Source organism: Halteromyces radiatus (genome assembly GCF_025201355.1).
Source record: "Halteromyces radiatus strain CBS 162.75 chromosome Unknown BX664scaffold_7, whole genome shotgun sequence".
Taxonomy (NCBI): domain Eukaryota; kingdom Fungi; phylum Mucoromycota; class Mucoromycetes; order Mucorales; family Cunninghamellaceae; genus Halteromyces; species Halteromyces radiatus.
In genome coordinates, this window is record NW_026251693.1 from 461632 (window position 1) to 484841 (window position 23210).

Consider the following 23210-nt stretch of genomic DNA (forward strand, 5'->3'; position numbering starts at 1 on the left):
AGTGAAATAAAAAATAGAATGAAAATATAAAACGGAGGTATAAATGAAAATAATTTTTTTTTTTTTTTTTTTTTTTTTTTTTTATATTTTTTATTTTTTTTTTTTTTTTTTTTTATTTTTACATTACAGGAGATAAAGATTTTTTTTTTGATTTTTTTTTTTTCTTTTTTCTCCTTTTTTTTTTTTTTTTCTCAACATCCCACGCCCTAAGAAAAGATGGTCCCCGTCTTTACCAGTCATCCAATCTACAGACTTTCTTTGCAAAGGTACGGAAGGTATATCTTGTCATATTGTTACGAAACAAACGCCTCATTAAACCAGAGCGACTTTCTATATAGGTTTCTTTCGCCATTCTTCCATTAGGCTTTGAATGATATGCATGTAAAACCTGTATGACCAAAGGTATAATATCTCTAACCTCCTCTCGTTGAACTTCTTCTTGTAGGTCTTTTATTTGTTTCAGCTTTTGCAGATATGGGGGTATAACCAGGTTTAGGAGCTGTTCGGCATCTTCAACTGACACTTGGAATGGTACGGTGGGTTGAAAAAACTTGTTATCATAGATATTGGGATTAGTTACGGCATCCAATGATTCTGACACCACTTTAGGATTGGCAACAATGGTACTTGAAGATGATTTGTTTGTATTATCATCAGAAGATTCAGGTGATACTTCATTATCGACCAAGGATTGTTCATTGACTAATTCTTCTCCAATCTTTTTATATAGATCATAGATCTCAGTATCCAGCGTGGCATAGGTATCCAAAGGAAACAGGTTTTGATAGAGATCCATAATTTTTGGTTGTTTTTTTTTTGTGATAAGTGGATCATTCATCATTGGGGTATTTATACTTTTTTTTTTTTTGTTTTTGTTTTTTTTTGTTTTTTTTGTTTTTTTTTTTTTTTTTTTTTTTTTTTTTTTTTTTTTTTTTTTTTTTTTTTTTTTGTACAATCATCCGGTAATTTGAGATGCTTTTGATAATAATAAATTTAGTCAATCTTTCGTTGTTCCATCTTGAGTGTGTAGTTTTGATGTGCAGAAAAATATGTTATTGTTGATATGTAGGTCGAAAAATATTGTTGATTGGTTGATGATGATTGGTGTTTAAGCTTTTTACGACTTCATAAACAATTTTTGGTCGAAGGGTGCATGTTGCATGAGTATTGTAACAGGTGATTACTGCGCATTGTGTTTTTTTTTTTTTTGTAATTGTTGATAATATGGTTTGTTGTTGTGAGCACCAAATATGTTGTGTGTTTTAAATATGTTGAGAGATTGATGATAATGGTTGATGTTCGATGATGATGATAAATATAGATGTTGAAACAAGCACCAAAATATGTTGAGTATGTAGTGCTTCATAATATTGTTTGATGATGATGTCCATTATTGAGATAGATTGATGATAACGATATTAATAAATATGGATGATCGTGTAGATCAATGATGATCATGTTCGATGTTGATGATTAATAACCAAGTCGAGAAAAGAAATCAGCAGCTTCTTGTTTTCTTCCACTTCTATATTTGATTTCAAAGTCATAATCCGTAAGATATTGTATCCATCTTGCAACTATTCCACTTATTTTTGGTGATTGTATCAGCCATCGTAAAGGTGAATGATCAGTTATAACAGTAAATTTTCTTCCAAGTAGGTAAGGTCGAAAGATTTGTAAACTCCATACTAAGGCTAAACATTCCAATTTGGTAGCACCGTAATTTTGTTCACTATTCTTTAATCCACGACTTGCATAAATAACAGGATGTTCTTTTCCATCATCATCCAGTTGTGAAAGAATGGATCCAAGTCCTTTTTGTGAAGCATCACAAACAATAATAAAAGGTTTAGAGAAATCAGCACGTTTTAATATAGGAGCTTCCATCAGTTTTTGTTTAAGTAGATTAATGGAATCGGTAGCTTCTTGAGTCCAGGTTACTTCTTTACTTGTTGTAGTTTGATCGTGTAATGGTCTTGCTATGGCTGCAAAATTTTTTATGAATCTCCGATAATAGGATGCCAACCCTATAAAACCTCGGATTTGTTTGAGAGTTTTTGGAATTTCGAACTCTTTTACTTTCTTTATTTTTTCTTCGTCCGTCTTGATTCCGTCCTTGGTAATAATATATCCCAGAAACTTCAATTCTTCTTTGAAAAAGTAACATTTGTCGATATTAAACAATAGGTTTCCTTGACGTGCACATTCGAATACTTTTTTCAAGTCGTGTAAGTGTTGTTTATAAGAAGAGGAATGTACATTCAAGTCGTCGATATAAGCAACTAAACACTTGTTAATAAGTTTGTTGAAACATAGGTCAATCAATCGTTGAAAAGTAGCAGGACTATTCACCAATCCCATAGGCAACATTTCGTATTGATAAGTTCCAAACTTTGTAACGAATCCAGTCAATTCTTTGCTTTCTTCTTTTAACGGTACTTGGTGGAAACCAGAACGTAAGTCAAGAGTAGAAAATATAACAGAAGTGCCTAATTCATCAATCAAGTCGTCAATTTTTGGTAGTGGATAGGCATCAACTTTTGTTCTTGCATTCAGTTTGCGATAGTCTACAACCATTCGATATTCACCATTCTTTTTCTTCACAAGAATTATAGGAGCAGTATACGGTGTATTGGCAGGTTTGATGATTCCAAGTTCACATAGGCGATCAAGTTCTTTTTTCAAATATTCTTGTTCAATAGGTGCCAATCGGTAAGGACGATGACGAATAGGTGGCGAATTGTCTTGTAGAATGATTTCATGTTCTAACAAAGTGGTTCTTCCCATTCTATCATTATACCAGTCAAATACATCTTGATAATCGGTAAGTAGATGATAAAAAGATTCTTGTATATCTGGTGGTACTTCTCCTAATTGTATTTTTTCTTTTTGTGTAGAATCCAATAATTTTGGAGTAGGTACTTCTTCTTCAGGATCCAACATGGTATGATCATTCAATTCCATATGTACAAGTTCATATCCTAGAGTTTCTTTGGTATCTTCTTCAGGTATATCATGAAGGTAACATTGTGCAATCAAAGTATTTGGTGGATATTCCTTGGTAGTATCAGTATCATTCATTATATGGAAATGTATATCTTGATTTTCTTCATAGATTGGATCAGTCAAGATAGATCTCAAGATTGGTACACGATTATCATTTGGTTTGGATATATTGATATCACATATGGTATAGGGAGGTAAGTAGAAACCAGTGTCCTTAGTGTATATGTAGGCTTCGTCAGTATTTGGATGATCAACTCGTAGTGTAGTATCAGCTTGTGTAGAATTCAACAAATAAAAATCTTGATCTTCATCATCTTGATCTTCATCTTTGTCGTCATGTTCCCATTCTTCTTCAGCTGTTTCTTCATCAGACGCTTCTTCGGATTGATCCTCTTCTTCACTATCAGTATCAACTTCTGTGATTCGTTTTGGCTTTGATTCCTTTTCAATTCTATACTGGATGGATTTGGCTTGCATCTTGATGGGTGGATCTTCCGATGCTTTGATGTAAGTAATTGGTATAGAATGTTTTTTGTGTTTGTAGGTCAAAGTCAAGTTTCCAAGTTTGAAATTGATTACAGCTTGTGCAGGATTCAACCAGTTATTACCAAGTATCAAGTGTGATGGACATCGAGGTAATACTTCCATATTAACAGGTATTTCCAATTGATTGTTAATATTTATAGGTACATCATATATTTGTCCAAGTGATGATTGTTTGGTTCCATTCCCAAGAGTGAATACACTAGTAGATGGAGCATCAATTTCCATTTCCAATATCTTCATCAGCGATCTCGACATACAAGATTTTGCAGCACCACAATCAATCAATGCTTTTATCTTTTTATCGCCAATTTGGACTTCAGTATAGGCAGCAGTTGTAATGATTTCACCATCTTCCAATGAATTCAATTGTGCTGGTTTCTTGTTTCTTCTTGGTCGACATGCAGATAACAATTGACGTTTCAATAAAGGTGAAGCAGCAAGTAGATCTCCAACAGCAATATCAGCTTTTCGAGTAAGTACATCATCGGCTATATTGTATTTGATATTTGGAGGAATTGATTGTGTTCTTTTTTTCACCGTTTTTATTGTAGATTGGACTTGTTGCATTTCATCATCTTTATCATGTGGAGGTGTTGTCACTTGTGGTTGTACGTTTTGATGATTTGTCCTTTGTCTTTTTTGTGGTGTTTTCTTTTGTGATGGATCAACATGTATGATTTCAGGTGGACGTTCCAATCTTTTTGGCACAGCGAATAAATCATCATCCATATGATTTAATTCATCAAGATATTGATTGATTTCTCCTTCATCATATATGGCATTAAGGTAATGTGGTTGTTGTGATGGTTGTTGATTCATTGATTTATTGGGTTGATCAATGTTTTTTCTTTTTTCTTGTTGTAGGTTAATGGATTTTGGATGTGGGATTCCCAATTGACCATTAGCAATTGCCCGATTTAGTTTTTTGCCGGTTGTTGATTGTTGGATTGATATCGATTATCTTGTTGACAGTCTTGATTTTGATTCATTCGATTGTTTTATTGTTGGTATTGATTCTGGTTGTTAGGATAATATTGTTGTTGATAGCCATTGGATCGATTGTTATTGTTGTTGTTATAATAAAGGTTTTGGTTTTGTCTACGGTAGTTTCTTGGATTCATTTGTTGATAACCATTGTTGTGATATTGATTATTGTTGTTTCGATTTCTTTGATTATTGTTGATGATTCCATCCAAGGATGATTTCATGTCAATAATCAATTGTTCAATCTTGTCTACTCGTTGAGATACATCATTCATTGTGGATGTTCCTTGTGTAGCAGTGATTCTATTGAGAACGGAATCATGATGTGGCATGTCTTCATGATAACCCATACTAGCATGTTGAGGAGAGAAAGGATTATTCACCAATTCAACCTTTTGTGGATGATGAGCAATCCACCATCCTTCGGCAGCACGAAGCCATTCCTTGATGTTTGTACATCCAATTGCTATACAATGTTGTTGTATACGAGGATGTAATCCAGCACGAAATCTGCTTTGGATCATTGATTCAGAATCAATTTCAGCAAGTTCAGCAGCTTCAAATAATCTTGCATAAAAAGTTCTTGGACGTTCATCAGGTCCTTGATTCATGTTGTTTAATGCGTATTCATAAGTTTGAATCAATTCAGCAGTAATATATTCATTCATCAAGCCATGCATGATCACAGAGTAAGTAGCCTTGATGGATGATCCAGGAGTAGAATATTTTTTTATAAATAGTGTTGGGTGATTTTTTGGTTTATAGGTTCAAATTTGAAAAAGTAAATCAGATGATTGAAAGAGAATAAGTTGTTTAGTGAGCACCAGTACTTGATTACGCAAGCACACGTATAGGAAAAGCAATAAAATAAAAAAGAAAAGTAAAGTAAAGAAAAATAAAGTCTTGTTCCAAATTTGGAAAGTAGATGGAAAGTAAAATTGTTCTTTCTTGTTATAAGGAACAAAGTGAGCCAATCAGAAGTGATAATCCACAATACAATCAAGTAGGGATAATAAGAAAAGATTTATTTAAGAAAATATAATAAAAATTGACTGAACTAAAAAAATAAAATAAAAAGTTGGGCTATTTATATAAAAAAAATAATAAGTAAAAAGGTCAAAGTGATAGAAAGGATAAATGTGTTAGAAGGATAAAAGTGATATGTGGATAAAAGTGATATGTGGATAAAAAGCACAAGTGGATAAAAAGCACAGGTGGTCAAAAAGCACAGGTGGTCAAAAAGCACAGGTGGTCAAAAAGGACTGCGGTCCCATCAGGAGATAAAGATTTTTTTTTCTCTTTTTTTTTTTTTTTTTTCTCTTTTTTTTTTTTTTTTCTCTTTTTTTTTTTTTTTTTTTTTTCTCTTTTTTTTTTTTTTTTTTTTTATTGACATCCTCCGCCCAACAGAAAGATGGACCCCATCTTTACTATCATATCCATGTATCAGCTCTTCTGACCTTCTTTATGAACAAGCGTAAAGTGAACCTCGTCATAGTGTCTTGCAACAAATATCGTAGTAGATTCCCAATGGTACGGTCGTATTTAGATCTAGATACATTATCGGTCGGTTCTGTGAATGTAGCATGTAGCACCTGTATTGCTAGAGGTATAAAGAACGATGCTTCTTTTTTATGTAAGTCGGCTTGTCTTTCCCTAATATCTTGCAAGTTATAGAGGTATCCCGGAATGGACATTTGTAGCAGTAGTTTTGCATCTTCTGGAATGGGATTAAAAGGTAAGTCCGGGCTAAGGAAGGGATCAGTCCTAGAATCTTGTTTGATAACCCATTCTTCTGTTTCTGTGTCCTTGATAGTTTCTTCTCCTTCATCTTCGAACAATGGTTGTTTTTCCACTGTTTTGTTATCCACCACCGTGCTTAAAGTTAAAGTTTCTGTATCCAACCAAGTGAATTCATCCAGTTGGTAACTTGAATGGGCCATTGGTTTATAGAAAAAGGATAGGTAAAGATAATATATATATATCAATTTTTTTTTTTTTTTTTTTTACTCTTTTATATATAATTTTTTTTTTTATAGATCATCTCCAAGGATGCGATCAATAGACTGATTCCAAAAGACATCAGGCAGCTGATACAACTTTAGTCGATTACCATGCACTCGTTTAAGTTTTGGATCAGTGGATTGATATGGTTTAATGAAATAAGTTCCTTTGCCAAGTGTTTGATGTACAACATAAATTCCATCCCACATGTCAGATATTTTTCCTGTCCATGAATTTGCCTTGATTCCAGTATACAATGTCACTATGTCACCAAGCTTGAAAGGAGGTTTCCATTGTCGTACGTCTTCGATGATCTTCTTATCCATCGCTCTTTTTTTTGATTTTCTTGGGATTTTCTTATGGCTTCACAAGCATCCTTTCGTATTTGATTCAACATCACAATCTCTTTTGTTGTTCGTACATCTAGTTCATGTTGGTACCTTGGATGATGCATATTGTATGTTGTGTATTGTTGGTCATAAGGTGTTTTAGGATGATAACCGTAAGTGAGAAACTTGTTCGAATCAGGTTGAAGGGACCATCTTTTTTATTTTTTGTGACCAAGTTTGTACTACAATAACTCCTGTTGGTGATTTTTTGGTTTATATGTTCAAATTTGAAAAAGTGTTGGGTGATTTTTTGGTTTATGGGTTCAAAATTGAAAAAGTAATCAGGATGATTGAAAGCTAATAATGAATATAGTGAGCACCAGTACTTGATTACGCAAGCACACGTATAAGAAAAGAGATAAAATAAAATAAAAAGTAAAGTAAGGAAAAATAAAGTCTTGTTCCAAATTTGGAAAGTAGATGGAAAGTAAAATTGTTCTTTCTTGTTATAAGGAACAAAGTGAGCCAATCAGAAGTGATAAAAGTAGGGATAAAAAGAAAAGATTTATTTAAAAAAATATATTGATGATTAACTAAAGAAAAAGAAAAATAAAGGAAAAAGGTGAGGTATTTATACTAAAATGAAATAAAGTTTAAAATGAAAACGAAAAACGAAAAACGAAAAACGGAAAACGAAAATGAAAATGAGAATCATAAACGAATTTTTTTTTTTATAATTTTTTTTCTTTCAACAATTGAAAGAGAATGAGTTGTTTAGTGAGCACCAGTACTTGATTACGCAAGCACACGTATAGAAAAGAGATAAAATAAAAAAATAAAGTAAAGTAAAGAAAAATAAAAGATCAAATTTGAAAGGTAAGAAAATACAGTGTTTTCGAAGTTTTTGTCGGGTCACAATAAAATGTTTTTCGTGATGTTATAAAATAAAAAATCGTACTTTCCCAAAATGAATGTCGCATTACCACTTTTTTAGATATCGCTTTAGAGATGTCAGTAGAGTATGTCATTGATTGATGATTGATGATTGATGATTGATGATTGATGATTGATGATTGATGATTGATTGTTAGCTGATTCTTTTCAACAGGCCATATTTGGAAAAAAAAAAAAAAGAACTAAATTTTTTATATTGTATCATCATCATCGTCATATTCACAGTTAAGACAGGGGTATACTAATGTAATATTCATATCTTGTGATGTTGATGTGAATTTGCATAATAGTTCCTTTCTTTTTTTAAAAAAAAAATACATTTACTCGGGTATTCTTTGTTTATTTTCATTAACTGAGATATTCGATCGATCGATAACGAATGTAAATTTGCATAATAGTTCTTTTTTTTTTTTTCTTCTGAGATAATTTTTGCCAGGTTTATTTTATTCCTTGATCAAGTGAGAGATATAAAAAAGTGCTATTTTATTTTTCTTTTTTTTTTCTTTTTCTTTTTGAAATCTCTCTTGGTGTTCAAAGTGAATAATCAACCTGTAAACAGCAACATATTAAACTATGTTATCACCTCTTCATGAGGATGTATTTAATGCTTTTCTACAGGTAAGTTAAAATAAATAAATATAAAAAAATGGATATGTTGACTAAATAATATTTTATTTTTTCTGTTATTCAAAATACTCAATGGAACTACTATCACTCCTTTTCTTCTTGTTCTTTTTTTTCTTCTTATATTCTATTGGATTATGCGACAACTCTCTCTTTTCTACCCCGTCATTTATTTTCTATCCTTACGATATTTTATTTCCTATTTTTGCGACATCTTATTCTTTGAATTCCATCATTTTTTATTGAATAAAGTGTAGAAGTTCTTAGTCTAACCAAAAAGAAAAAGGGGTTGAGCCAATCAAAATGAATAATCCACAATACAGTTAAGTAGGGATGAATAGAAAAAAAAAAAAAAGGAAAAGGAGAAAAGTGGGGTATTTATACTGTTTGAAAAGTAAGAAAAATCCGTATTTTGGTGTTGTACAGGGCCAAAATGCAAAAATACTGATGCCAAATACTTCCGTATTTTGACCTCTGTATTGGTTAGTATCATTTGGATAGGCAATGTTTCTTTTTCCACTTCATGTGTCATCTTGATGATTTGAAAAATAAAAAGTAAAAATCTTTCCTTTTCTTTCTCTTGTTTTTTTTTTTTTTATTTTTTATTTTTATTTCTATTTCTTTACCTTCTTTCGATCTCTTTTTTTTTTTATTCCATATACCTATATACGTGATCATGGATGATCAACAAATCCAACAAGACAATGATGTCCACACATCGATGAAGTATCAAAATGAAGCGACATTGACAAGAAATCGGGCACAACGTCCTATCAACACGATTATAAACTATTTACCAAAACAAAAGGAATGGCAGGTATGGCATCTCTCTTTTTTGAATTACGGTATGATGGATGATGGATGATGAATAGAATGGATGATGGATGATGAATAGAATGGATGATGGATGATGAATAGAATGGATGATGGATGATGAATAGAATGGATGATGGGTGATGACAGATGATGGGTGATGACGGACGATGGGTGATGACGGATGACGGATGATAATGGATGATGGATGACGGATAATGGATGACGGATGATGGATGATGGATGATGGATGATGGATGATGGATGATGGATGATGGATGATGGATGATGGATGATGGATGATGGATGATGGATGATGGATGATGGATGATGGATGATGGATGATGGATGATGGATGATGGATGATGGATGATGGATGATGGATGATGGATGATGGATGATGGATGATGGATGATGGATGATGGATGATGGATGACGGATGATGATTTTTTTTTTGTAATCTTATCTTCACCTTTTTTTTTTTTTTTTTTTGTACTTTTATGATTCTGTACTATTGAAGCAAATATATCCTGACGATTATCTTTGGTCAGGATGTGTTTTTTCCACAACTTTATATAAGCAATTCGAAGATCAAGTGCTAAAAACACAAGAGAATGATGAATGAGCTTTCACTTCAAGTCAAAAAATCCAGTTAGCTTTACCTGAGTTATCTTCACGATTGACCAGTGGGTTTGAATCAATTACTGCAACAATCAAAGCTATGAATCATGATCATCAGTCAAATTTCCTGCCTCTTTATATTTCTGTAGTTCCATCGCAACCTATCATCATTGTATCAAATTTGGACTGAAGATGCGTGATGACATTCTCTTTCAGCTGTATTAATAGCAATATACACCTTGCCTCCCAGTTTATAAGGTAAACCAAGAATGAAAAGTCAATTCAGTCATCCCTCATTCAATTAATAATGATTATCATCATCAAAAAAAAAAAAGAACCATGGAAGTATATTCTTGTGTATCATAAAAAGTAATATAATTTTTATTTTTTTTTAAAAAAAAAAAAACCTCATACTGACTAACTAAAACTATCACTACTGTATCTATTATAGTACCAACCAGAAGCATTCGTCCACCACCGAGATCCTAACAACAAGCTTCCCTTCCTAACCAAAAGAAGCTTGTCATCCAGTCAGTTTTTCGTTCACATTACTAGTAAAATAAAACCAAGCCAAGTAATTCACATTCTATTATAAAATATTTTCCGTCATTTACCTGTACTAAATCCTACATCCAAAATGAAAGGGTTTCCCCATGTATTTTGTAAATCCCTTTTTCAAAACGCTCCAAATCCAATAAAATCTACCTTGACAAGATCGCACAGACAAAGAGGACACCTAATGTGGAAAAAAAAGTGGATGGAGAAAAGAAAAGAAAGAAAAAAATTAAAAAAAGAGCAAAACGCGCACAAAGGGGTGGGTTTTTGAAGCCCGTCCACTGACGACAATTTGCCATTTTTTTTTTTTTTTTGATTTTTCTTTTTGTCGCCCCAACCTTGCAAATTGAATTTTTTTTTTCTATAGTCGATAAATTTCAGGCAAAACCTTTATATTCAGTCATCATCCATCGCCCATCATCCATTACCCATCATCCATATATTACATATTTCGTAAAGAAAAAGACTTCTTTATGCATCCTGGTAAGACTGTCCAAATTGACGTGGATGACTTTGAACAGCCATAATTTTATGATTATTTCAGATATCAAACAAGTTTTTATTTTAATGGAAGGTAAGAAGTGTAATATTTTTTTATCGTATAGTTCAAGAGAAGTAAGAATAGTAAATGACAAAGCAATCATCCATCATCCATCATCCATCAACCATCATCCATCATCCATCAACCATCGTCCATCATCCATCAACCATCGTCCATCATCCATCAACCATCGTCCACCATCTATCATCCATCATCCATCACCAGTTAGAACCAATAAAAGTCTGGATCAAATATAACAACGGTTTATTTCAGACAAATTAAAGAAATAAAATAATAATAGTATAAAATATATATTATCAATTTTTTATATTTTTATTCAATAAAAAGTTTTTTTTTTAACCAACATCATATTGGCCACTCTTAAGGAACAAATCATCCTAAGTTTTATCTTTATTCTTTTATCATCAAGCAATCATCAAGCTATTTATTCAAGATTATTTAGTTGATCATCATTACCTGTGATCAAATCATCAAGACATCTATTTCCTTTTTTGGTTTACATTTATTTTTTTTTATTTTACTTTTGTTCTTTTTATATAAAACAACTGGTGCTCACTACTCATCAAATATCATCGATGTTATTATTTTAATAATATCATCTGTTGAGAAGAAAAAAAAAATATATATATAATATAAAAAAAAATTATCTCCCTTCACATCATCTATATAGTTATCACATAACTTTTATATAAATTTTATCTCTATAGTTATAGATATTGGATGTTATTGTAAGTCACAAGACTTACATAACATTTATCATACTCGTTATCATAATCATTATCATAACGTTTATGATAATCATTATCCTTTTTTCAAAATAGTATAAATACCCCTCCATCTTTCCCCTCTTCCTTTTTTTTCTTTAGTTAATCATCAATATATTTTTTTAAATAAATCTTTTCGTTTTATCCCTACTTGATTGTATTGTGGATTATTACTTCTGATGGGCTCACTTTGTTCCTTATAGCAAGAAAGAACACTTTTATCAAACCCCTACCAATTGATCTTTTATTTTTCTTTACTTTTCTTTTATTTTTTATTTTATCTCTTTTCTTATACGTGTGCTTGCGTAATCAAGTACTGGTGCTCACTATTTAACTTATTATCTTTCAATCATCTGATTTACTTTTTCAATTTTGAACTGTCGTATAAAAAAAAAAAAAAAGAAGAAAAATGTTAAAAAAAAAAAAAAAAGGAGAGACTTGCATATCATCATCGTCACTAATATTATCAGCAATCACCACTAGCATCTTTATTAATATTAAATAATATGATCCACAATGATCTACCTACAATTACATCAGCATCCTCAAACAAACAAAAAAAAAAAAAAAAAAAAAAAAAAAACTATAAAAACAAAAAAAAAAAAAAGAGAAGGGAAGATAAATAATAATAAAATCATCATTATGAATACACCTAGAAGAAGTACTTCCCTTGAAGACCTATTGACCTTGGACATCTTCGCGGCAAATCCTTCGTGGAATAATGACTCTGCAATTTCACAAGATATAGTCCCACAGGAATTTTCTACCATGTTAGATCCCTTCGATTTTACCTTACATTCTACCATTAATAACGAGGTGATCGATTCCCAGCAGCTGTTTAACCCTAAACAAGAAACAGACGAGACAAAGGAAGAATCTGAATGGACTACAGGCAAAGATATGAATATCAATAACCAACCCTTCTTGAATCCCACTACACCATTCACACTAACACCAAAAGACAGCGAACAATTGTTGCTTTTGGAAATGCCATCCTACCTAAACAAACTTGGGATACTAAAGAAGATGCAACAAGAATTAGTGAACGAAGAAGATGAGAACCTATTTCCCCGTGTAATCAATCTGATACATGACCATCTGGAACCACCAACAGATAATATTAGTCGTCAAAGATATGTAAAGGAACGTAATCGTTTTCTTCATCGGTTGTTGGGGGATGTAATGCCTTCCGCTATGGAACATTCCTTCGTCAAGAAAGTAAAGCGCAGAGATATCTGGACAAAAAAATAAAATGGAGACCATTTTTCTTTGGGGCGTAGATTGTCGTATAAAAAAAAAAAAAAAAATAAAAGAAAAGAAAAAAAAAAATTTATAAAAGACAAAAAAACAATAAAAAGATTTTTTTTAGGTACGATTTTTCTACCTATTTTTTATCTCAGTGACTTAGTTCCATCATATATTTTATCATTTTGTGACTCAGTGATTTATTATTCCTATATATTTTTATCCCTAATACTTCTTTATTTTCAAAGTTTCTTTTCAAATATGTTTCTTTTGGAAATCTTCATCCTCTGTCCATCCAACAAAAAGAGTATAAATACCCCAACTTTTTCCTTTATTTTTCTTTTTTCTTTAGTCAATAATTAATACACTTTTTAAATAAAACTTTTCTTTTCATCCCATCTCAATTTGTATTTGAGGATTATTACTCTTGATTGGCTCACTTTGTTCACTATTTAAAGTCAGAACAATTTTACTCTACTTTTACTTTCCAAATTTGGAACAAGACTTTATTTTTCTTTACTTTACTTTTCTTTTTTATTTTATCTCTTTTCCTATACGTGTGCTTGCGTAATCAAGTACTGGTGCTCACTATAAACATTATTAACTTTCAATCATCCGTTTTACTTTTTCAATTTTGAACCTATAAACCAAAAAATCACACAACAATACAGTATAAACCAAAAAATCACTTAACACAACACACTTAAGTTAAACCCCAGTTTTCTTGTGTAACGTATAGAAAAAATTTAAAAAGAAATGGTTGCTAGCAGATTCGAACTGCTGACCGTCTGTGTGTTAGACAGACGTGATAACCAACTACACCAAGCGACCATTTTCGAAAATTAGACTGCCAGTATACATATAAATCTAATCGTAAAAAATTTATAAATTTTTTACTTGAATAATTATTCAAGTTTATTCAAACGTGCGCCTAATATATGTATCAAAATCCTTTTTTTATTTCTAAGTTTATTCAAACGCGCGCTTAATATATGGATCGGAATACCCTTTTTTTATTTCCTTTTTTTTTTTCCTTTTTCTCTGAATTTTCTTTCAGCTTTTTTTTTTCTCTCTCTTTTTTTTTTTTTTTTTTTTTTTTTTTTTTTTTTAAATAGACAACTCTTTCTTCTTTGTCATTGATTATAGTAGTTGGAAATGAATGCATGACTTCCAATGTTAAAAGGTATACAATAGGAAGAAATACATTATATGATAATACGAACCAAAAAAATGGGCTAATCCAATTTATCATTCATTAGCATTTTAATTTATCATTCTGCAGACATGAATCCATAGGATGATGTGCAAAAAAAAAAAAGCATCAATAGTAGGTCAATGAAGGGTGAAAGAGGATCTATTAGGTATAGTTTGTCAACAATGCTATTATTAGGAAAAGAACAAAAACACTATTATGTACTCATTCTTTTCTTCCTCCCTCTTTTCTTCTTTTTTTCTTTTTCTTTTTTTTTTTTTCGCAACGTATAGTATATCTGCGTGATGCAGAATACGACTTTGTGTTTATTCGACTGTATCAACGAATGGATCATCTGAATGAATATACAACATGATCGATTAGATGAATACACTAAGGGATGAACTAGATGGACATATAAGAAAATCAAGGTGGTCTTTGAATTGTTCGTTTGATTCTGGATATCATTTTTCTCTCTCTCGTTCATTTGATTCTTCGTGATTTTTTCTTTTTTTATGAATTGTTAGAATTAATTTTAGTATTATAGTTACATTTCCTTTTTTTTTTTTTTTTTTTTTTTTTTTTTTTAATAAAATCCTATTCATGTCGTTGTTGTCATTGTTACTTCCGAACAGTCCTTGAAAGTTATAGTTTATACAGTATTAATTATCATCATCATCGTCAATCACGCATAATCATAAAAATCGTATCTATTCTACAACTCTCTTCCATGTACGGTATGAAATACTGTAGAAGTGAGAGTAAGAGAAAGCTGACAGAATGTTATATTAGATCTTGATAGGAATATACAATAGAAAGTATATGTAACAAGAGAAGGGAAATGAAGAGGAAGCATGTTTTGAAAAGGCAATCAATCATTCAGGGTTTCCAAGTAGAAATAATATAAAATTTTTCTTAAACATAGACAAAATAAAATAAAAAAAAAATAAAGACTAGCAAATTTTTTATTATAAAAATCAAAATAAAAAAAAAAAAAAACACATTACTATTTCGAAGCCTTGTTATGCACACTAGGAGCAAATCCTAATGAAATAAAATATCAATTTAATATTACCATTCAAAAGGTACAACACTTTTCTCTCTCTCTCTCTTTTTTTTTTTTTTTTTTTTTTTTTTTTTTTTTTCCTTACCTATTTGTTTATTGTCCACATCATAGATAGTAACATAATGTTCCAAGAATTTCTGGCCAAAGACAAAGTCAAATTTATCGGATGAATCAGTAGAAATATAAAGAGGACATCGAGCATCATTGTTTTGCCAAAGAGTGGTTTGCCAGTGAGGAACCGTGTACTGTTCAGGAGTCAATACTAGTGTCACACCATCAGTTATCATAAATGTGAGTGTCGGTAGAGAACGAACCTTGTTGCAATCCACCGTATACAATCTTTTTTCCTCGTCAAATTCAGTTATTTTGAGACTTTCTATCACACGATTTCCATATTCAGGAGCTAGGATGATCATGGTTGTACCTATCAGAAAAAAATAAAAATAAAAATGAGGTTGTGAATTTTTCTTTCCTTCACTTGTTACCTGTATCAACTATGCCAATCAAATCACCAGAAATATATTCGTTGTCTAATTTTATTCCATTTGATTTGATCGCCCAATAATACTAAAAAAAGCAAAGAATCGGATTGAAATGAGTTAGAGAAAAAGTTTAATAAATGATTCCATTTTTTTTTTTTTTTTTTGGTTTACTTGTAGCAAATTACCACCAAGTAAAGGAGCCCATTGAATATCACCAGAATAAGAATCCCGAGGTGGCAAATCACCCAAAGTCAATTGTCCATTTGCAGACTCAAATTCCTCGATATTATCTATATCATCTAGATAGATACTAAACATATTCCGATCAATAGCTTTATTAGCAAAGAGTTGTTCAAGAGGGGTTTTCCATTTTTCCTTATCTACAAAAGAATTCAAGAAAAAAAAGAAAGATTAGTTTCCAAAAGAGGATATAAATTATTCTTACTTTGATTGAATACTTGAGTTGTAACAGGAGGACCTAGACCAAATACTCCATTGACACCATCCACCAGTAGATCTTTGGAGATTTTATTGGCAACACCGAACTTTTGATGTTCAATTTCCTTGACTCCAATAAACACGGAATCTTGACCTGATTCGCCAATACAATGGCCTACACCATAATCCATGAAAAACCTATTATTCTTATCACCTATATATGAGCTGGATTGTGAAGAATCAAACAATGTAGACGTTGAAGACCCAGGGCAATTTTTTTCATCACATGCACTAGAAGGTACCCATAAAACTGATGAACCTGTATCTAACATCAAATTGAATTGTTTTTTTGGATGACCACTATATAAAAGATTTGAGTTAATGTGACATGAAGAGAATAAAAATAAATTCGTCTACTTACATGCCAACAGTAATTAAATACTAGACATGGATAATAATAATGGAAGAAAAGAATGGAAAAGGAAAAAAAAAATAAGAATCAAAAACTATGCTAGCTCTCATTACTTATTTTGTTCTGTTGCGTACACTCCAAAGGTAATTTCTAACTCCGTAAGCGCCCTGAATGGATAAAGCATTATCACTTTGATGATCATCCTCATCATGTTTTGTTGTTTGATTATCTAAAGCAGCATTCATTTTGTGCAAAATAAGTTTTTCTTGTGATTTGATATTGGCGGCACGATCAGTGATGATTCTAGAGAAACGATTCAAAGTGGATCGAGTAATCTCATATCTAACAGATTCTCCTCGTACTAGACAAATCATCAATAAAAGATAGACTATAAGATAAATCATGTTTAGTATATAGAAGAGGTAAGGCATAAAAGAAAGAAAAAAAAAGTAAGCTTCTTTTTTTTTTTTTTTTCTACGCTATGTAGGAGGGAGAAGAAGAAAAACAACAACAACGAAAAAAGCAGGGGAAGGGATCATCATCATCCAGTTTATCATCATGACTCTATCCAAAAAAGATGAATGATGATATTGGAATAAAATTGGAAAAAAAAAAATAAATGGACGGGATGAATGTTAAGGAGATATCAAAAAGTTGCAATGCTATGTTTAATTTTCGGATATCCTTTTTCTTTTATATGTGACCATAGAAACCAAAATGTAGCCAACAGGCATAGGGGCATAAGATGCATATACAAAAAGGAGAAAGGGGAGAAGGAGAGATAAAATTCAGTAATCGTTCATAGTGCCAATGATAAATAGAAAAGGGATTATATAACAGGAGTTCGTCAACTAAAAACAGTATTAAAAAATCAGATTGAGATAAAGAGTACAAAAACACAAAATAGGATTGAATGAATGAATGAATGTATTTTTATTTGTATGTAAATTTATGTAATGATGACCAAAAAAAAAAAAACAAAAAAAAAAACAAAACAATGTAGAGATAATACTAAATCAAAAAAAAAAAAAAGGTTGTCCACAATATAAACTAATCTAAAAATATATATATAGTATGTAGATCTAAACTACGAATCACTTGTTGATTTTGAGGGACTTGCTCCATTTTTCTTGATTCTTTCTTTTTTCCGTTTCCTTTTGCATTTTAGACACATACAGGTTCCATCACTAAGATCCGTTTCTGATTCAGTACTGCTGATGATCAATTTTCTTTTCCTTTTTGTTAATTTTTTAGTGGTTGTTGATGAGGTTGTTGGTAATGTAATGTATGTATCGATGGAGGAGGATGATGATGATCCGCTACTGCTACTTGTACTACTAGATGAACTACTGTCACTGCTACTTGGTGGTATCTGTGGTGTATGTTGTAACGTTCTCAACTGGGCCGCCACTTTTGCATAAATACTATCCGGATACTTGTTACCTAATTTTTGTAATCGTCGATAAAGTCTAGCACCTAATTTGGGTCGTGAATGTCGAGTGGATAAATATACATATTCAGCATTGGTAGGTGAGCAAAAATTCTGTGTAACAGCGATGGTCATATCTAACAAAGAAAAAAAAATCAGTCAAACTGGCCCCCTTTTTTTTTTTTTTTTATTAATTACCAAGATTCATGACAACATGATGCCATCCACCAGGGACAAAAATGATTTCACCAGGTCGTTGTAATACTTCAACCATACCCAAACGTTGTCCCAAAGTACGTACATCAGTAGGATCATCACGCATATGGAACTTGGGAAAGACTTGACTAAACCATGATACACCTTCATGATCATATGGCTTCATAGGTGGATCAACAATATTTTTGGGAGTATTAGGAGGAAAGAGCGCCCATCGTTTATGTCCTTTCAGTAAAGCGTTCCAAGCAGATGTACCAAGAGGATCTGTGTGGATACTAAGTAAGTAACCAAAAAAAAAAAGATCCGAATCAAAAAAAAAAAAAAAAATCAGCCCACCTTTTTTCATTGTATGTGATAAATCAGTTATATTTCACACTTACCCAGTACCACTACGAGCTTCACCTATCACCAACCATCGATAAGGAGGTCTTCTTTGACTACCTGCTAATTTGAATAAATCATCTGCAAAATAATCTGGTACTTCATAATCATCCAATAATGAGCCGGAATCCAAATGTTGTTCTTTCATTTTATCATCATCATCATTATCAGAGGAAGAGCTAGATTGTTGTGGTTTCTTCTTTTTTCGATCCTTGTAAAATCCACTATCAAAAATATATAATGGAGAGTCGTCCTTTTTGGCATCATGATGACAATAATGAAGAAAATGTTTCATTTTCATATATACATTGTTGCCTTCATTATCTTCCCCCACTTTATAAAGGTCCTTACCATATCGATCCGAAAAGTACTATTGTTTCTCCCAACAAAAAAAAAAAAAAAGGATGTGTTACCAAGGGGCAAAATTTATTTACAGTACACATAAGAAGACGAACATCTTTTTCCTTTTTTTTTTTTTGTTTACCTTTTCAGTCCAAGAGGTATGCGCTTTCCAATGATCAGTTCCATGAATAAGGACAACGGGTATGTTGGGTGTTTCAAAATTGTCTATGAATTCTTGTTTGGATACCTGACGACAATCAATGCGAGGCACAGTATCAACAAAAGGATCGATCCAAAAATCCTTTTTGGCAAACTGCCATTTGTTCCATTCAAAGAGATCGATTTCTAATAATAACAAAAATAAAAGAAAAAAAAAGAGAGTTATATTAATACTTTCTTATTTTTTTTTTTGACGATTATATTGGCATGATCTATATTTGTTTACCTTCCCGGGCCTTCAGTTTCGCCTTGTTGATCTTGCGTTCGTACCTTGATGATTTTCTTTCTTTATGATTCCCTTTTGCACTTCCATTAACACATTTCTTGTTCGTTTTTACAATCGTTGATACCATATGGAAGATCAAGATAATAAGAAAGAATGTATGTATATGAGAGAGAGAGAAAAAAAAAAAAAAAAAGAAAAAAGAGACAAAAAAAGACAGAAAAAAAAAAGAGGGGCAGATTTCAAAAATATAGTTTTTTTTTGTTTATTTCAAATACCGCGAACCAATATTCTAAACTATGTTTTACAAACGAGAAGAAGAAGAAGACGAAAGAGGTACAATAACCTTGCCTTTGTTTTTCCCCATTTGTAAGCGATCCACCCCTTTTATAACATCCTTAATATCACCTTGTCCAACAAGATCCAATTCTACCTCCAATTTGCGTTGAGCTAATAAAGAAATTAATCGATGTAAATGCTTGCCATATTGGTCGGCATAATCAGGGAGGAAGAACCCGGTCACTGTACGAGATTTGCCAAGTAACTTGATTGTATTGAGATCGTTACCTTGCATACCAGATGAAGAGGAATAAGTGGATGCCATACCGATTACAATCAAACGACCCTTTGTAGCCAGACTATATCATATATCATATTGTATAATATAAAGACGTGAGTAAAAGATCAATATATCCCATATCTTTTTTTTTCCTTTCTTCTTATTCCTTACCTGCCCAAACAAATATCAAAGAATTGGCCACCCACACTTTCGAATACAATATCCACACCTCGAGGATATTCTGATTTGAGTACCTTTTTGAAATCTTCCTTTTTGTAATTGATCACCCTGTCGCAACCCATTCTTTTCAACATTTCCACCTTGTCATCGCTATAGTAACAAAAAAAAGATAAATCCTTCGAAACATATCTTGTGTCAATTTCTTTTACCTAGAACAAGTACCAATAACATGATTTCCAGCCAGTTTTGCGAGTTGTACAGCGAATTGACCAGTACCACCAGCAGCTATATATAAATAGAAAAAAAGAAATACAAATGGGATGTTATATCAATTATAGTTCATCATACCTTTCTTTTCCTTACCAGCAGTTACCAATACCGTTTCACCAGATGTCATTTGCCCTTTTTCAATCAAAGAAATGGAAGACGTCAAACCGGAAGTAAGAAGACCAATATATTCAGGTTTGGGATTCTATAGTAAAAAGGAATATATGAGATGGTGATGCATACATTTTTTTTTTTCAAAAAAAAGAAAGATCATTTACAGGGATAGGAGTAATGCCTTTGTAAGATATAATCAAATATTCAGCGAAAGCACCATATTGTCTTTTTTTTTTAAAAAAAAAAAAAAAGAAAAAGAAAAGAAAGAAAGTAGAGTTAGTCATTTATTTCTGTTATTGATTTTAGTTATACTTACGAAAAAATCCCATAACTTGCCACTTTTTCCTTGGGAACTTTTGATCCAACTTGTACAATTTGACCCAAACCTTCAAAACCAACATCAAAAGGACTAGAAAGAACATCCATTGAGTTCAAAGTATCCATAGTTTTAACCGATTTTTTTTTTTTTATGCAGATCACTTACGGCTTCACATTAGGAGTATATTTACCATTGGTATAGTTGACATCAGAAGCATTGATACCAACATAAAGTACTTTGACAATGACTTGATGAGGTTTGAGTTGTTGAACGAGATCGATATATTTGACAGAGACAATTTCGGTTACCTTTTCAAAGTCGTTTCCAATAGTGACAGCTTGAATCTTTCGAAAGGTGGAAGGTTGTTGTTGGCTACATAACAAAATAATAATAGTAATAATAATCAGTCTACATTCCACCACATTCTCTATCCAAAAAGAAAAAGAAAGTTTGCTTCCGTGGTCTGTTACTTACTTTGCCATAATGAGATAAAGGTATAAAGAAGTTTATTAAAAAAAAAAAAAAAAGAGAGAGAAGAAAAAAAAAGAAACGAAAAAAAAGGGAACTGGAATTTTAACGTGCAAGAATCGGACTTAGGTAAGCAATATTCAATCGTGTGCCTATTACTATTTCAGGTCAAAGATCAAGGATCAAAAATGCATGAATATGACTTTGATTATTAATACAAACATAAATCATCATCAAGAGATACATAAAAGATGACAAGTAAGATTAAAAATAATAATAATAGTTTTCACAGAAGGGACTTTTTTTTATTATTATTATTATTTAATGATGATACAAAGAAGAAATTCAGGTAGATAAATTATTATTTGCTATTGTCAATGATTTAATATGAGATTGAAGTTGATGAATAATATCATCACGTTGATGGAGTTGATCTGTTAGTAGTTGACGTTCTGCTTTCAAGTCGTGACATTGCCTTTTTAGACGTACGCCTTCCTGTTGAATATCTTCCATTTCCTCCAAAAGAATTCCAAGTTTTCTTTCATAAGTAATATGGTATCCACTGCTGTTTTCTCCTAGAGAAAAGGATGATGATGATGATGATGATGATGATGATGAAGAAGAAGAACAAGGTGGTGGTGATAATTGAGGAGGCTCTAAAGGTAATGCCATCATCATGGGCAAAGAAGAGCTCCGAATAAGATGTTTACGTTGATGATCATTAGAAGGATGATGTTTAGTGGTTGGTAAAGTGGATGAAGAAGCGTGTGAGCGAAGTTGCATAAGAGATGTTCGATTACGAAGGGGAGGAGCTGATAAGAAAGGTTCTGTTTTGGTAGTGATCACAGATGATGATATAACACAGTCATTATCCTTGGTATCCATCATAAACTCTTCATCACTATCATCATCATCATCATCAAAAAGATGATCATTTTCTTTGGATACAATCGTAGGTTCCCAATCTAGTGGTAATGAAGTATGATGTTGTTTATTCAGTATGATTGCTCCATTGGCTTTCACACGAACAGATGGTTGGTCATGTAATGACTTCAAATGAGGCATGGTTGAATTAATCTTGCGTTGTAATTTACATTGTTCATTAAAATGATAGGATAGAATATCATTCTTTTCCTCCGTTGTTTTGGAATGAAATAATCGTTTGTTAAATCGCATATCTTATAAAACAAAATAATAGTGAGGAAAAGAAAGAAATAATAAAAAAAAAAGGAACAATGAAAAAAAAAGGAACCAAAAAAAAAAAAAGGATTGATTCAGGGGGAGAAAACACACATACATATACAAACAGAAATGGTAACCAATCATCATTATTAGATGACTTGTTTTAGACTTGACAGCTTTCACACTTGGCTTTTTTTTTTTCTCTCTCTCTCTGTTTCTTTCCTTTTTTTTTTTTTTTTTTTTTTTTTTTTTGTCCAACCTAACAAATCCTGTTCTTCGTTTCCCATCCACAACAATGATCACTAGTTGTCTTCCAATTCCAGTAATTCCCCCATCCTATCAGGAGACAAAAAAAAAAAAAAAAAAAAAAGGAAATTCGCCCCTATTTTATTGTGATCTGTCATGCGGACGAACGATACCTTCTGTGCAAAATGGTAAACATATAATACAATGATACTAACGATTATGGTTCTTGTTGTTGTTGTTGTTGGTATGATAAAGAATGCAGTGGATGTTTATGTGAATAATAATCCTTTGAATGAAGATATGAACGATGATGAGGTAATAAAACAGGGGCAGTAGTGGAAGAAGACAAAGGCGATAATACAGATGATGATGATGATAAAGAAGGAGATGATATAGAAGAAGAAGTATCAGGTGAATGAGGATGATGATGATCTTGAAAGAATTGATTGACATCACTTTTCATTAAATAAC

At 31.8% G+C, this 23210-nt stretch overlaps 8 protein-coding genes and 1 non-coding gene across 9 annotated transcripts; 2 read left to right on the forward strand and 7 right to left on the reverse strand.

Annotated features, from left to right (window-relative positions):
* Positions 1–152: 152 nt before the first annotated feature.
* BX664DRAFT_339255 (uncharacterized protein) lies at positions 153–868 on the reverse strand. The gene has a single exon (XM_051546597.1). The coding sequence runs from the start codon at positions 839–841 to the stop codon at positions 230–232; it is 612 nt and encodes a 203-aa protein (XP_051397520.1). The 5' UTR covers positions 842–868; the 3' UTR covers positions 153–229.
* Positions 869–4550: 3682 nt separating this feature from the next.
* On the reverse strand, positions 4551–6863 carry BX664DRAFT_352134 (uncharacterized protein; the record flags this gene model as incomplete). Its single annotated transcript, XM_051547672.1, has 3 exons — positions 4551–5234; positions 6093–6427; positions 6647–6863. 3 exons carry the CDS (start codon positions 6861–6863, stop codon positions 4551–4553), a joined length of 1236 nt encoding a protein of 411 aa, XP_051397521.1.
* A 1480-nt stretch (positions 6864–8343) lies between these two features.
* Positions 8344–8690, forward strand: BX664DRAFT_339284 (uncharacterized protein; the record flags this gene model as incomplete). Its single annotated transcript, XM_051546598.1, has 1 exon — positions 8344–8690. A coding segment is annotated over one exon (180 nt), but the record flags the coding sequence as incomplete, so codon positions are not given.
* A 3662-nt stretch (positions 8691–12352) lies between these two features.
* Positions 12353–13116, forward strand: BX664DRAFT_339292 (uncharacterized protein). Its single transcript, XM_051546599.1, has one exon. It carries the CDS (start codon positions 12402–12404, stop codon positions 13008–13010), a length of 609 nt encoding a protein of 202 aa, XP_051397523.1. The 5' UTR covers positions 12353–12401; the 3' UTR covers positions 13011–13116.
* A 645-nt stretch (positions 13117–13761) lies between these two features.
* Positions 13762–13835, reverse strand: BX664DRAFT_t111. The gene has a single exon. It is a non-coding gene; the product is annotated as a tRNA-Val (tRNA).
* Positions 13836–15132: 1297 nt separating this feature from the next.
* Positions 15133–16654, reverse strand: BX664DRAFT_339296 (aspartic peptidase domain-containing protein). Its single transcript, XM_051546600.1, has 6 exons — positions 16604–16654; positions 16190–16542; positions 15916–16124; positions 15748–15829; positions 15348–15686; positions 15133–15240 (listed from the first exon to the last, which is right to left on the reverse strand). The coding sequence occupies exons 2-6, from the start codon at positions 16512–16514 to the stop codon at positions 15203–15205; spliced, it is 993 nt and encodes a 330-aa protein (XP_051397524.1). The 5' UTR covers positions 16515–16542; positions 16604–16654; the 3' UTR covers positions 15133–15202.
* A 939-nt stretch (positions 16655–17593) lies between these two features.
* Positions 17594–19593, reverse strand: BX664DRAFT_339297 (uncharacterized protein). The gene is made up of 5 exons (XM_051546601.1): positions 19408–19593; positions 19105–19307; positions 18620–18990; positions 18222–18514; positions 17594–18160 (listed from the first exon to the last, which is right to left on the reverse strand). Exons 1-5 carry the CDS (start codon positions 19532–19534, stop codon positions 17682–17684), a joined length of 1473 nt encoding a protein of 490 aa, XP_051397525.1. The 5' UTR covers positions 19535–19593; the 3' UTR covers positions 17594–17681.
* A 43-nt stretch (positions 19594–19636) lies between these two features.
* On the reverse strand, positions 19637–21366 carry BX664DRAFT_339300 (uncharacterized protein). Its single transcript, XM_051546602.1, has 8 exons — positions 21318–21366; positions 21009–21215; positions 20841–20933; positions 20689–20749; positions 20507–20615; positions 20353–20428; positions 20135–20293; positions 19637–20042 (listed from the first exon to the last, which is right to left on the reverse strand). The coding sequence occupies exons 1-8, from the start codon at positions 21323–21325 to the stop codon at positions 19709–19711; spliced, it is 1047 nt and encodes a 348-aa protein (XP_051397526.1). The 5' UTR covers positions 21326–21366; the 3' UTR covers positions 19637–19708.
* A 236-nt stretch (positions 21367–21602) lies between these two features.
* Positions 21603–22555, reverse strand: BX664DRAFT_388003 (uncharacterized protein). The gene has a single exon (XM_051549429.1). The coding sequence runs from the start codon at positions 22485–22487 to the stop codon at positions 21657–21659; it is 831 nt and encodes a 276-aa protein (XP_051397527.1). The 5' UTR covers positions 22488–22555; the 3' UTR covers positions 21603–21656.
* Between the last annotated feature and the right edge of the window lie 655 nt (positions 22556–23210).

What these genes read in the sequence shown, in the direction of transcription:
- BX664DRAFT_339297 (XM_051546601.1), bottom strand. Translation starts at nt 19,534, where the DNA reads ATGGTATCAACGATTGTAAAAACGAACAAGAAATGTGTTAATGGAAGT. An exon ending in ATACCTCTTGGACTGAAAAG is followed by an intron (nt 18,991 to 19,104) that starts GTAAACAAAAAA and finishes GAGAAACAATAG; the next exon opens with TACTTTTCGGATCGATATGG. An exon ending in GAAGCTCGTAGTGGTACTGG is followed by an intron (nt 18,515 to 18,619) that starts GTAAGTGTGAAA and finishes TTACTTACTTAG; the next exon opens with TATCCACACAGATCCTCTTG.
- BX664DRAFT_339255 (XM_051546597.1), bottom strand. Translation starts at nt 841, where the DNA reads ATGATGAATGATCCACTTATCACAAAAAAAAAACAACCAAAAATTATG.
- BX664DRAFT_388003 (XM_051549429.1), bottom strand. Translation starts at nt 22,487, where the DNA reads ATGCGATTTAACAAACGATTATTTCATTCCAAAACAACGGAGGAAAAG.
- BX664DRAFT_339300 (XM_051546602.1), bottom strand. An exon ending in AAGGCATTACTCCTATCCCT is followed by an intron (nt 20,616 to 20,688) that starts GTAAATGATCTT and finishes TTTTTACTATAG; the next exon opens with AATCCCAAACCTGAATATAT. An exon ending in TTTGATATTTGTTTGGGCAG is followed by an intron (nt 20,043 to 20,134) that starts GTAAGGAATAAG and finishes TATATGATATAG; the next exon opens with TCTGGCTACAAAGGGTCGTT.
- BX664DRAFT_339292 (XM_051546599.1), top strand. Translation starts at nt 12,402, where the DNA reads ATGAATACACCTAGAAGAAGTACTTCCCTTGAAGACCTATTGACCTTG.
- BX664DRAFT_339296 (XM_051546600.1), bottom strand. Translation starts at nt 16,514, where the DNA reads ATGTTAGATACAGGTTCATCAGTTTTATGGGTACCTTCTAGTGCATGT. An exon ending in AACTCAAGTATTCAATCAAA is followed by an intron (nt 16,125 to 16,189) that starts GTAAGAATAATT and finishes ATTCTTTTGTAG; the next exon opens with ATAAGGAAAAATGGAAAACC. An exon ending in TGTGGACAATAAACAAATAG is followed by an intron (nt 15,241 to 15,347) that starts GTAAGGAAAAAA and finishes TTATTTCATTAG; the next exon opens with GATTTGCTCCTAGTGTGCAT.